This window comes from Geotrypetes seraphini, chromosome 11 (assembly GCF_902459505.1).
Source record: "Geotrypetes seraphini chromosome 11, aGeoSer1.1, whole genome shotgun sequence".
Classification (NCBI taxonomy): Eukaryota; Metazoa; Chordata; class Amphibia; order Gymnophiona; family Dermophiidae; genus Geotrypetes; species Geotrypetes seraphini.
Window position 1 is genome coordinate 59,680,307 of NC_047094.1, and position 14,311 is coordinate 59,694,617.

At 42.3% G+C, this 14,311-nt stretch overlaps 1 protein-coding gene across 3 annotated transcripts in view; it reads right to left on the minus strand.

Annotated features, from left to right (window-relative positions):
* The window catches only part of LOC117345779 (mitochondrial import inner membrane translocase subunit TIM16-like), a 638,816-nt gene that overhangs the window by 60,807 nt on the left and 563,698 nt on the right, over nucleotides 1–14,311 (minus strand). For all 3 annotated transcript variants that reach the window (XM_033914922.1, XM_033914919.1, XM_033914920.1), the window contains exons 16-17: nucleotides 12,714–12,889; nucleotides 3,831–3,939 (exon numbers count right to left, since the gene is read on the minus strand). In XM_033914922.1, the coding sequence (XP_033770813.1) occupies nucleotides 3,831–3,939; nucleotides 12,714–12,889 (285 nt within the window). The remainder of the gene's footprint in view (nucleotides 1–3,830; nucleotides 3,940–12,713; nucleotides 12,890–14,311) is intronic.

Here is a 14,311-nt window from a genome sequence, read left to right on the forward strand (position 1 = left end):
CATTATACTATATTGCCCCAAAACCAGGATTATATTGTGCTACAGGACAAATAAAGGATGCACAGAATTTTCAGGATTTTTACACAAAATTCCTTCAGGAGTAAGATATGCAATGTACCTTCTAAATCAATAACTTTTGCAAATGAATGCACTTATCATCCTTTTATACTGTTACTTGTTACATTTCACAATACATAAATATATTAAAAAAATTATGGCAATGAGCATGTGAGAGTCTGGAGTACTAGACATTTTTCTGAACTATTCCTGTTGTTCCAAATCTTTTCTTATGGGAAGAAGCAAGAGAAGGAGGAAGGGATTTGATATACTGTACTGCCTTTCTATGGGGACAATCAAAATGGTTTACATTTTATATACTGCACAGGTACTATTTCTGCCCCTAGTGGGCTCACAATCTAAGCAAGTCTGAAGTCTACCCATCTCTGGATACCTTAGCTCGGTTTGTACTTGGGCCCAGAGTCAGGGTTTCATCAGTAGCAGAAAGCCACAAAATAGTGTCTCGTTTGGATGAGACAGCTCAGTCCCAGGTTGCATCTGTCACCACCATAACCTTTGAATTGTGTGGGAGGCACACCTCTTCTGGTTTTTGGTGCTTCTAATATTTCCAGTGGCAAGGAATGACAAGCGGAGCCCCAGCGGTCAACCTGAATGACCAGTACTGGAAGTAATGTCAGCTCAGAGTTGAGAGTACTGTGGCTTTGACTGCTGGTGGGAGATCTCTGCCAGCAGAAGCACTTACCGTTCAGGGGCAGAACTGCCAGACACTTTTTCAAGGCCTTGCCAAATTATATGTATTTTGGCTCTTCAAGCAACACCACTCTGGAAGTAGTTTGGAGGACTATCATTAAATTGGAATCTGCACTGCTTTCCAAGGTAAATAACCTTTCTTCTGTGGTGCTTATTTTGGATACAGACTCTCAGGCTAAGAATGTTGGCCTGTTATCTGATAAAATCCAGACGCTTGAGGATCAACTGGTTGTAACGTGAATGCTTAATTCTGCTTTGATTAACCAAAATCTTGCAGCTAAAAATCCTTTACAGTTCTGGAATTTAAGATGAATTTTCCTTCTGAAAATTCTTTTACCCTTGGATTTATTTAAGAGATATTAGTTTGAGAGCTTCCAGATACAGAAGGAAGCCACCCCACCGATTTCTGCAGCTTAATATTTGCTTTACTATGAGGATAAAATTTCACCCAGCCTCCTGGAGGCTAAACATCTGCTAACTTACCACAAGAATTGGAACTTGCTACAGAAATCTCCTTGGGTAAAAACTACTTGTCATATTTACATTACAGCCTGGCAGACACTGGAGTTTGACATTCATTTTTAAGATACAGACTCAGAAGACATTCTTCAAAGCAATCTGTCCAAGTAAAAAATTTTACTCATTGAAACTGGCTGTCTGAAAGTAGACATGTAGATCCAGGGCTAGCCTTAAGCAAGAGTGACAGACATTTGCACAGAGTCCTATGCTTCGATGAGCCCACACAGGCATAAGGAGGGGTCATTTCCCCTTGGATTTATTAGCCACAGTTGCTATTCTTTGCTTCCCCTGACACAGTTCAACCCTTGTCTCTAAATCCCTTTGCTCCCTCTTGACACAGTTCGTCCCTTATCTCTAAATCCCTCTTGAGATGTTGCCAGCAGTGGCAATGATAGACATATGCTGCCTTCAGCCTACTCCAGAGCCTTCCCTCTGACCCATTCTGCCCATAGAAGCCAACTCTGTGGGTGCTTGAGATCCCCCCATTACTGAGAAAACTCCCTAACTCTGTCTAAGGAAGGGAAATTTACATTTGGTCTAGCACCCCCAATCATTTTGAAAAGCTGGCTCCTATGGTTCCACCCACTCTGATGTAACTTTTGGTTTCTGCAGGGCCAGAACATGTCCGAAGGAAGGCTCCGGAGCAGACAGCAAACCACATAGAAACATAGAAATAGACGGCAGATAAGGGCCCACGGCCCATCTAGTCTGCCCACCTTAATGTCCCTCCCCTACCTTTGCCCTGTGAAGAGATCCCATGTGCCGATCCCATTTGGCCTTAAAATCAGGCACGCTGCTGGCCTCAATCACCTGTAGTGGAAGACTATTCCAGCGATCAACCACTCTTTCAGTGAAAAAGAATTTCCTGGTGTCACCTCGTAGTTTCCCGCCCCTGATTTTCAACGGATGCCCTCTTGTTGTCGTGGGACCCTTGAAAAAGAAGATATCTTCCTCCGCCTCGATGCAGCCCATAAGATACTTGAACGTCTCGATCATGTCCCCCCTCTCTCTGCGCTCCTCGAGCGAGTATTGCTGTAATTTGTCAAGCCGTTTTTCGTATGGTAGATCCTTGAGTCCCGAGACCATCCGGGTGGCCATTCTTTGCACCGACTCCAGTCTCAGCACATCCTTGCGATAATGCGGCCTCCAGAATTGCACACAGTATTCCAGGTGGGGCCTCACCATGGATCTATACAATGGCATAATGACTTCCGCCTTACGACTGACGAAACCCCTTCGTATGCAGCCCATGATTTGTCTTGCCTTGGACGAAGCCTGCTCCACTTGATTGGCAGACTTCATGTCCTCACTGACGATTACCCCCAAGTCTCGTTCTGCTATGTCAATCACTGCTATTGCTGGCACCAGCAACATATCAAGATGGAGAGAGACAGATTTTAAGGTAGACAAAGGATTAAGAGAGAGGGGGTGATGCCAAATCATGTGGGTGGTGGTGCCCCACCAAACAATATATAAAGGGCCCTTCAAGGGCTAAGGCTAGCCATGTGTAGATCTACAGTAATCAAATTTTCCCCCAGGTTTTGGAGGTGGGATTAGGACACACTTTTTCTAAAGTATGTGCGTTGCTTTAGTAAAAAAGAGAGGTACCCTCATAGAAGGAAGGTGCAAAGGTATGTGGGTGCTTTATCCAGAGGCAGTTTGAAAATTACTGCAAAATCCAAGGGTAAAAGGTACCACCAGACTTTGCCATATAGCAGAATAAGAATTGTCCTCTAATTCAAATTTTCTAAAGAAATCTAAGTGGTTTACAGTCCCCCATATCCACCTTCTAAAAGCCCTGGTGATCTAGCGGCCTTTTTGGAGCTAGAGCATCCTGAGTTGCTCCTGCCCTCACTAGCTGCACTATAAAAATAGCAGCCTTGCAAGACTGCCCTGGAAGGTTACAGCCGCCATTTTGGGATTGAAAATGGCATGGGCAGGAGCAAACCCTAGTTGCTCTTGCTCATGCCATTTCTAATCTCAAAATGGCGGCTGCAATCTCACAGCTGCCGTTTTTACAATGCAGCCATTGGAGGCAGGAGCAACTTGGGATGCTTCAGCTCCAAAAAAGACCACTAGACTAACAGAGCTTTTAGAAAGTAGGTCCAGGGAGGGCTTACAGGTAAGGGACGGACAGAGTTTATGGGCGGCCTGGTGGGATGGAACATTTATATGTCAATATTATTAATCCAAAAAATTCCCTAAGACCATTCAAAAAGAACGCAAAACACGTAAGTAGTGCAAGTCAAAGCAAGTGAAATAATAAGCCTCAGTCGAACATGGAGGAAAACCACTTTACTAACATCACCTCATAGGCGTAAAAAACTTTCGCTGCTGAAACTATAGCAAAGCTTAATAACAGTGATGAAATAGCAGTTCAAACTTTGCTCAAAAATACTCTTGAGGAATTTTGTATAAAACTCCTTGGGTAGTTTTTTTTAAATTAATAATGTTGATTTTTCACCCCCTATCCTTCTTTTGATTTTGTAGTTGTTACATTTATATGCCATGCATTCTTAGATATATTGCTAGAGACTGCTTACCAACTGCAAGGCGATGGAGATCAAAAGGGTCCCAGCAAAAATCAGCCACTGCCGAGCTATTCTGGATTGTTGGCAGTGAGATGTCTGGGAGGCGGCCTGGCTTGGAGAGCTGCAGGCAAGCAGGGCAAATATTTATTTAATACATTTCAACCCGCATCATCTAAGTGGGTTACAAAAAAATTCAAAAAATATATAACATACTAAAACAGACAATAACTATAAAAATCTTTTAAAATAAACAAATAAAATAATATTATAACTAAAGACCAATTAGGGCTCCTTTTACGAAGGCGCGTTAGGGCCTTAAAGCGTGGAATAGCGCGCGCTAGCTGCTACCGCCTCCTCTTGAGCAAGCAGTAGTTTTTCAGCTAGTGCGCGCTAATCTGGTGCGTGCGCTAAAAACGCTAGCACACCTTTGTAAAAGGAGCCCTTAATTTGGGGAAAAAGCTTGCTAGAACAAATATGCTTTTAATTAATATGTCGTTAATAAGCCTTTCAACCATAGAACAATAAGAATGAAATATAGAAAAAGAAACACCATGACAAATATTAATAAATTTCAGTGGTCGGTTGGAGAGGTGTTAAGCTTAAGAAAGGGATATGAGCCTTGAGAAAATCTCTTCAGGTTAAACATGTTGGCGGTATAATCCCTGAAAATAGGACCACGAGTATAAGCTAAGTACTCTAAACGTCTATAAACATTTAAGGTTCATAGTAAGTCGCGCGCGAGACACCAGCGTGCTGACAATTCGGCGCAAGACACCAGCGTGCCATGGGAAAACTTAGTTTTAAAGAGCTCTGAAGTGGGGTGTGAGTGGGGAACCCCCCCCCCACTTTACTGTATAGTATTTGCGTTGCTGTTGGGGGGGTTTGGGGGGTTGGAACCCTCCATTATAGAGAAAACGGAACTTTTTTTGATTTTTTTTCCGAAAAGTTCCGTTTTCTCTATAATGTGGGGGGTTGCACCCCCCCCCAATGGCCACGCGAACAGTATGCAGTAAAGTGTGGGGGTGTTCCCCCCCCACACACCCCCGTCGGAGCTCTTTAAAACTAAGTTTTCTTGCGGCGCACTTGTGTCTTCTGCCGAATTGCCAGCGCTCAATTGTCGGCGCGCTAGTGTCTGGCGCGCGATTGTCCCGTCACCACATTTAAGGTGGTTAAATAAATGCACTAAAATTGATAGAAGCTGGAAGATCCGGTGAGGAAGTAGTACATAAAGCCTCATACAATGAAACATTTTGAGTATTAGGTGGTACTTCAGAGGGTCTGTATATGTACATCTTTTGAAGTGAGGGGTTATTGAAGATATTGAGAATTATACACGTTCATGATAACAGTTGAAAATATTAATAAGGTGCACAAATAAAGATCCTCTTTTACTAAGCCCCAGTATAGATTTCTACCACGGCCCAGGCTCCGACTCTCAGAAAAATTCTATGAGCGTCGGAGCATTTAGCGCTTCAGGCAGCAGTAGAAACCTCAACCATGGCATAGCAAAAGGGGGGGGGGGGGAGAAAATAGCTAAAATACATTTTTTATATTATAACCAAAACCTGATTTCCCAAAGAAAATAATGATAGAATTCCAGCCCCCCCCATACCCCGCTCAAAGTCCACTGTTAACACCCCAAAAAATAATACCTAAAATTTACATCTTCAAATTGTTTAACAAAGCAGATTGAACATGCATTTTTGATGGGCTCATATAAGGATCCCAGAGTTTTAGAAAACACTTTCTAGAGCATACTCATCTGTTCATGCATCTTGTTGCGCCATTGCATTAAACAAATATGCTTTTAGGCCCTGAGTCTATAAATGGCGCCCAGATCAATGGCGCCTAGCCGATTTCCATGAAAAACCTAAAAAATTTTAATTGGTTTAAATGGCGTGATAATTTAAAATGGGAACAGTAAAGGAAGTGGGGAAGGGACACAGGTCAAACCATTGTGTAGACAAATACGTTTATTTAAAATGTAAAATTTCGGTTAAAATTGCACAAGTATACAAATAAATAGAACGTTTTGTTCTATTTATTTGTATACTTGTGCAATTTTGTATACTTGTGCAATGGTTTGATCTGTGTCCCTTCCCCACTTCCTTTTCTGTTCCTATAGTTCATCCATGGGGTTGTGATAATTTAAAATGCCATGCCATTAAAAGCCAATTAAAAAAATTTTTTTTGAAAAAAATATCTTTATTCATTTTGAAGCCATAAGTAAGTGCAACATATAATACAATCATATTACACTATAAGATCTATGACAAATAGATATATCACCCCCCCCCTCATAATTATATTCAAGAAGTACACTCAAATTAAGAAATTAAAAATATGTTCCAACCCACAATGGACGTGTATGACCAAAGAGCAAAACAACAATCACTCTTTGCAAAACTTTGTCAATGGCTCTCAAATCTTCAGAAACTTTTTGTAATGTCCCTGTTGTATAGCCATACTATGTTCCATTTTAAAAACGTGTCAGAGAGACTCCCACTAAAAGGTATAGTTCAATCTATCCCAGTTTTTCTAATTCCTTAAAATAAGCTATATGGCAACCCCTGTCATAATAAAGAGAAGTTTATTACTGTGAGATGATATTTTGTTTTTTGCTCTCATCATAGTGCCAAATAGCACAGTGTCATATGTTAGTGCCACTGGATTTTCCATTACTTTGTTTACCTGATCCCAAATGGATCTCCAAAATTGATGTATCAAGGGACAATAATATAATAAATGACCCAGGTTCAAGATGGCAGTGCCAGCATCTATTAGAATTGGAACTATCTAATTTCTGTAATCTAACCGGAGTCCTACATGCTCTATGTAGCAAGAAAAACCACGTTTGTCTCCTAGATGCAGACACCGTACATCTCATCCTCCAAGTCCAGATTCGTGGCCATTGAGACGCAGTAATCTGATGCTTTATCTCAATGCTCCAAATGTCACAAAGACCAGTTTTTGGTTTCTTATTCAAAACTCCAGATATTAATTGATACCACTGAGCGGCCTGGTGTCCCAGGAAATCCACCTGGAAGCACAGGAACGGCAAACTATACTGATTTTTAAGATTTTTCTAGTCAGGGAAACTTTGAGTTTTAGCAATACCCAGTTTTAAAAAAAATTAATTTACATTCTGTGTGGAAATCAGCGCCTACCTGAAAAGTGGGCATGGTTGGGGCAGAGTTTGAGCATGGACTAACTTAGATGTCAGTAGTTGTCTTTGCTATTTATTTAATTAATTCGTTTTCTATCCCATTTTCCCCAAGGAGCTCAGAAAGGGTTACAGGTTAAACATACATAAAATACAGTTAACAGGTTACGATATGACAATTACAGTACAATTTTATGATACAAGGCTGTGTCCTAATTCTATACATACTAGGGGTCTAATACCAATAAACATAATATAGAGTTTACAGGTTAAATTTGCCATAGTTACAGTGGAAGATGCTTTAATACAATTTTTTCCCAAACATAATACATACTGGGATCTAGTACCAATATATACTTCGTAGGAACTGGTAAATTAAGCCAGGAAAACCCTGGCCTAATATACCAGTGCCTAATATTATGACGCCTACCAACACCTAAATCGAGCTATTTGTGATTTTATTTGTGTGCCTAACTTTGATTAATATGCGGTAGCCAGGGCCAGATTAATGGGTAGGCCTAGTAGGCATGTGCCCAGGGCCGGATTATTACATTACATTAGAGATTTCTATTCTGCCATTACCTTGCGGTTCAAGGCGGATTACAAAAGAATTATAGATGGTGGGTTACAATGGAAGATTATTTGTCATTTCTAGAGAGGTAAAGAGAAGTCCGGTAATTTTAGTGTGGCAGGAAGATGGAGGTAAGACGGTAAGTGTGATGTTAGGTCTGTTTCAGGAATTTCTTGAAGAGTATAGTTTTTATTTATTTTCTGAACATCTTGTAGTCTGGGGGAAGCAAACAGGGCAGGGGGCCCCCGACTGCCTGGTAAAGTCAGCTTCCCTCCCTCCTACTCCCTTGCTGCTCTCTCTCCCATAAGCCCGACTTCAGGGCGGCGTTACCCAGGCGCATGGCGGCATTACCCAGGTGCCTGTAGTGCGACCTGCCGCCAGGTACAGGAAGTGGAGCGACCAAGTAAGAAAATACAACAAACCAACCAACCAAGCCAGGCCAGTAATAAACCATGGGAGGGCCAGGCTGCTAGATGTTGAGCTGAGTACAGGAACGGAGCCGGGGCAGCTGATCGGGGCAGTAAGCCTTCCCTGCGGCTGCCCAAGGGCCCTGCCTCTTCACGGGCACGCTGGGTTCGGAGCAAAGGAAGAGGTGGCTGAAGCGAATGCTCTGCTTATAGGCCCAGGCTGCACTGGTGCGGGGAGGTTCCTGCAGAAAGAAAGCCTGCAGGTGAGGAGCAGGTCCTTGTCACTGCCGGCAACTGGCCTTGGGGAGGGAGGTGGCTCAAGGAGGACGATAGTAGAAGTCCACATGAACTGAAGTGGCTGTTTGACACTGAATGAAGACGAGACCTTGCTAATATGTCCTTTTCAAACTACTGTAGCCCTTTCAGGTCCAAGGGACATATTTGTCCCATAACTTTAAAATCCTATAAATTTTGATTGGGATAGTCTACAGTTCTAAATTTGATATGTACGGATTCCATATGATACTGCCTTTATGTAAACAAACTGGTTCCGACATTCATTCATTAGCGTCGTTGCCAGATTGACGAGAAGATTCACTTGCCACACTGTCCATAAGCCAGAAGTTTGATTTTTTTTTAAAAAAAATAATGATATTTCACAAAAAAAATCAATTTTTTGGCATCTGCAAGCCCTTTTTACCATAAAAATGTCGTCAAAACCACAAAAATTGGCCTACGATCCTTATAGGCATGTATTTGTTCTATATGCCTTGGTGTAATTAATAGAGGATTTTTTTCTTACATCTTAATCCCCATCCCCAGAAATTGACTTGGATTTTGCCTATAGGATTGTATTTATATTATATTATTACTTTTAATATGTTTATGTTGCAGCCCTCCTTGTTGTTTTAATTATGAAAAGGGAAGCTCACCTTACCAGGCAGTGGGAGGGGGGAGGGGGGGAGAAATGTTGATGCACCCAATGGGGGGTGTGGGGAAGAGAAATGCTGATGCACCCAATTGGGGAGAGCTTGAGGGAAGGAGGGAGAAGGAAGACCAGGAAAGGGAGAGGTGAAGAAAGAGAGATGCCAAGACCATGGGAGGGAGGGGGAAGGAAAGGAGATACCAGACCATGGAGGGGGAAGGAAGGGAAGGAAACAGATGCCAGACCAGGGGGAAGGAGGGAGGGGAAGGAAGAAGAGAAAATGCCAGATAATGGAAGGGGAGGAAGAGATGGAAGAGAAGGAGATCAGAAAGATGTCAGGGCATGGGGGTAGGGAAGGGAAACTAAGGAGACAGATGCCAGACCAGAGGGAAAGGAAGGAAAGGAGATTCCAGAGCATGAAGGGGAAGGGAGAGATAGAAAAGAAGAAAAGGGTGGGGTTGGGTGTGATAGGAGGCGGGGCCCGGTGGGACAGAGGGCGGGGTGGGGCAGGGGGCCCAGTGGACTTGTGTGCCTAGGGGCCCTCGACGAATTAATCCTAACTGGCGGTAGCTGTCATTTTCAATGACGCCTACCGATTTGGATGCCATTTACAGAATCATAGCCTTACAGGTAGTTCCCGGGTTAAGAGCAAGTTATGTTTTTAAACTGTTCTTAAGGGAAATAACGATAGGTAAGAGCACTTATAACTTGTTGACCCTGTAGCTTAACTGTTAAAGATGCATTAGCACAGTTAAGCTACAAGATCCACAAGTTATAAGTGCTCTCACCTATCATTATTTCCCTATATGTTTTCTTTTCCTCAAGAATTGTATTTCCACCCTCCTTCCTCTTATTCCTGTTATTGTACTAGTCTACGTTTTAGTATTTTTCCCCCCAAATACTATGTTTGTCAAACCCTATTTTATATTTTGTACCTCGCATTGAATATATGATAATGCGTTTCAATTTCAAAATTTTATTAAACTTGAAACTTGGATTTGTATGTAACTCAGAACTTGTAGATTTTAAGATTTTTGCTACTTATTACCTCTGCTCCCAGCTGACAAAAGGGCCAACTGTCCCTACCAATGTTCGGCACGCGCAACCACACACTGTTCTTAATGTGGCTGTGCATCATTCCTGAATCTGCTGCAGGAGAAGTGTAGGAGTCTATGTCACTGGAAATACTGCTCAGTCCCCTTCTTTGCACTTGTTAGCATAAAAATTCACAGCTTTCTTATAATAAATGAGATCAGTCTAAGGAACGGCTTCCCGCAGGTCTCAGGTCGCCTGCTGTGGAAGCACGCAGTGGAGAGGAGACAGCTGAGGGAGGACATGATACAGGTTTACAAAATACTGAGTGGACTAGAGCAGATAAACTATGTATAAAATACATTTGTCCATTAAGTACAAGTCGTACTTAAGTCAAACGTTTGTAACTCAGGGATTGCCTGAGGTTGCTTTCTAAACAGAAGAAATGAATTTAACTTGCTTCAGATGTAAGGGAAGATTTTCCATAAAATTGGACTTCCAATACAAAACATACGAGTTCAATCTATATCTGAACATATTTGGTGGAAAGAGGCAACGTCAAAGACAATTCCCTTGGGAATGCATTGCTCTAGTAGGGCAATAATTTTCAGACTTGATGCAATACTTAACAGTGCATTGTTTAGAGCCTTAAAAATGAAAACCAAACCCTTAAATTTAAGGCGTCAATTAACAGGCAACCAATGAAGATCCTGTAGTATAGAAGTAATATGAACAAACTGTGAAACACCTTGAATTAAAAGAACATGCTGACTGCATCTCCCCTCACACGCACATGGTCGTCACACTACTGTACAATCATTTGGCATGCACATTGCAACACCATTAACAAGGTATTTAGTTACTAAAGAAGCATCCACTGGGGTCGATATTCAAAGTGATTTAACTGCTTTACTAACTGTAGCATTAATCCAGTTACTGCTGCTGAATATCACCACACAACCCTAAAGTGAAAACTGGCTATTTTGTAGGCGGTCCAGGGCAGTCGGCACTTATTCAGTACTTAACCTCCTAAATTAAGAGGCCAAATCGGTCTGCATAAAACTCAGTTCTATCTTTATGCAGTGTCCCTTAAATAGTTAAGAACATAAGAATAGCCTTACTGGGTCAGACCACAGTTCCATCAAGCCCAGTAGACGGTTCTCATGGTGGCCAATGCAGGTCATCAGCACCTGACCAAAACCCAAAGAGTAGCAACATTCCATGCCACCAATCCAGAGCAAGCAGTGGCTTGCCCCAAGTCTTTCTCAATAACAGGACTATAGACTTTTTCCTCCAGAAAATTGTCCAAACCCTTCTTAAAACCAGCTACACTATCTGCTTTTACCACAACCTCTGGCAATGCATTTCAGAGCTTAATTTTTTTTCTGAGTGAAAAAATATTTCTTCCTATTGGTTTTAAAAGTATTTCCATGTAACTTCATCGAGTGTCCCCGTAGTCTTTGTAATTTTTGAGTGAGTGAAAAAAATAGATCCACTTGCACCCGTTCTACTCCACTCAGAATTTTGTAGACTTCAATCATATCTCCCCTCAGCCGTCTCTTTTCCAAGCTAAAGAGTTCTAACCTTTTTAGGCATTCCTCATACAAGAAGAGTTCCATCTCTTTCATCATCTTGGTTGCTCTTCTTTGAACCTTTTCTAGTGCTGCTATATCTTTCTTGAGATAAGGAGACCAGAACTGAACATAATACTCCAGGTGAGGTTGCACCATGGAGCGATACAGAGGCATTATAACATTCTTAATCTTGTTAACCATTCCTTTTTTAATAATTCCTAGCATCTTGTTTGCTTTTTTGGCTGTCGCTGCATATTGGGCAGAAGGTTTCATCGTATTGTCTACAATGACACCCAGATCCTTTTCTTGGGAGCTGACCCTAAAGGTGGACCCTAGCATCCAGTAACTGTGATTTAGGTTATTCTTCCCAATGTGCATCACTTTGCATTTGTCCCCATTAAATTTCATCTGCCACTTCGATGCCCAGTCTTCCAATTTCCTAAGGACTGCCTGCAATTTTTCACAATCTGCATGCGTTTTAACAACTTTGAACAGTTTAGCGTCATATGCAAATTTAATCACTTCTCTCGTCATTCCAATTTCCAGATCATTTATAAATAAATTAAGTGCTGAATATTCCATTTAACCACATAAGAGACAGCCGGTTGCATAAACTCAGATATAATGCCAGTACCTGGCATTGAATATCTGAGGATAATACTGGCAGTGGCCAAAAAATAAAACATTCACCATCACCGGCTGAACATCTACTCCAACATGTTTAAAACACTGAAAAGAAGCTGATTTCCCAAAACAGAATACACTGCATGGAAAACTCTGAAAAGGCTTCAGTTTACTCCTGTATATCACATTCAATGCAGGCACCATATTGAGTTCTAAGTGATGAAGAGAGGAAGACAATGAGACTGGGTACTGTGAGTGCTATCTGAACCAGAGCACTTGTATTTTGATTTTTAACAGGTGTCTGTGGAACTGCTATTTAGAGAATGATACAGGGACAAATTTGTCCACGACCCCACAGGATCTCAATATCCCTGCCCCGTCCTCATGAGTTCTGTCCCTGTCCCATTCCTGCAAGCTCCGCCTTTAACTGCACAAGCCTTGAACACATGATTTTAAAGTGTTTGAGACTTGTGCAGATGAGGACAGAGTTTGCAGGAATGGAGCAGTGTCAGGGCCAGAACTTGCAGGGGTCGGGACAGGAAATTGAGATCCCCTGGGGCGGACGACTTTCACAGGAGAAAATACTGATGTTTTATTACCTCTAGAACAGCAATTTGGCCTCCAGTGGTCAGGAGTGGGAGAGCAACCCGCTGACGATTCAGGCAGAAGCCATCGCACTCCCCAGGAGTGGTGAGGTTCAGGCCTTTCAGGTTGGTGATGTGCGTGTCCCGGTGAAGCAGAGTGCCCTGCGCGTGACGAAACTTTGAACTGGGGCCTAAAGCAGAAAACAAAGGAAGAGGAAAGCAGCACCGCTGGGTAGTGGTTAAATCCAGCTCTTGTGAGGGTAACAGCAGCACCAGAAAGCTGGAGAGCAAGCACTCAGCACCAAGCAAACATATTGATGCTGCCACAGGAAAAGCAGCACAAGAGGCAGGACAGAATTACTGCTCAGGGGAACAGCCAGCATTGTTAGAGCACTGCAGAGGTAGGAAGAGCACAGCTCAAAGGATCGGCCATCAATGTCATGACACCGCAGAATGAGAAAGATCATGGCTCCTAAGACGGTGCAAGAATTTCGTCTGGCATCATCTTAGGTTCCAGAACACTGTTGACTGAGCTGTAAACATTACCTCCCTTTCAAGATGAGCTATTCAGTATCCTCTACCACCATGAGTTATCACTCCTGTGCATGCGGCCTTTCAACCTTTAGGGCCAGATTCTATAAATGGTGCCTAAGTTAGGTGCTGTTAGGCACCTACATTGAGAATGCCAAGTGACGCCTAAGTAAAATCTGAACCCAAATTGTCTTAATTAGCTTAAATGGCTTGGTAATTGACCTCACTATTGAAGGTAATTGGGAAAAAAAAAAAAAGTAAAACGTTAAGAATTCCACATGGACTGCTGGGCAGGATGGACCACTGGTCTGACCCAGCAGCGGCAATTTTATGTTCTTATGTAATTCAGAGCGGTGCCTAGTAATGCTTAAGTCCAGGTAACCTCTGGTGCCTTCTTGAAGAGTAGGCATGGTTAGGGGTGGAGAATAGGTGTGGAAGACTTAGGCACCATTTATAGCAGCGTTCTCAAACTCAAACCCTTTACAGGGCCACATTTTGGATTTGTAGGTACTTGGAGAGCCGCAGAAAAAATAGTTAATGTCTTATTAAAGAAATGACAACTTTGCATGAGGTAAAACTCGTTATAGTTTATAAGTCTTTCCTTAACTGCTTCAGATAATTTCAGCCATACACAGCTGAAAGTGAAGTTTAGATAGTTTTTCACTTTCTGCATGTTGCACTGCTTTCAGCTGTGTATAGCTGAAATTATCAGAAGCAATTATGGAAAGATTTATAAACTATAAAGAGTTTTACCTCATGCAAAATTGTGATTTAGATTCTAATCTAAAGTATCAACTGCAAGAGACAAGATTTTGGTGTAGTCCTCTAGGCTTTTTTGTAGAGGAGAGAATCGATATCCGACTTGTGCCTTAGGTGTCCAGTGGTTGTGTCCGCAACCACCTTCAGCTCTCACCTCCTTCAGCACCGGACAACGATTGTCCTCTCCACTCCACCTCACAATTGCTTACAGATGCAGGAAAGCGCTTGCGTGAGGTTACAGCAGTGAGGCGGGCAAGATCCCAGAACAATGGTAACATACCAAGGGCCTCAAAATAGTACCTGGTGTGCCACATGCAGCCCCT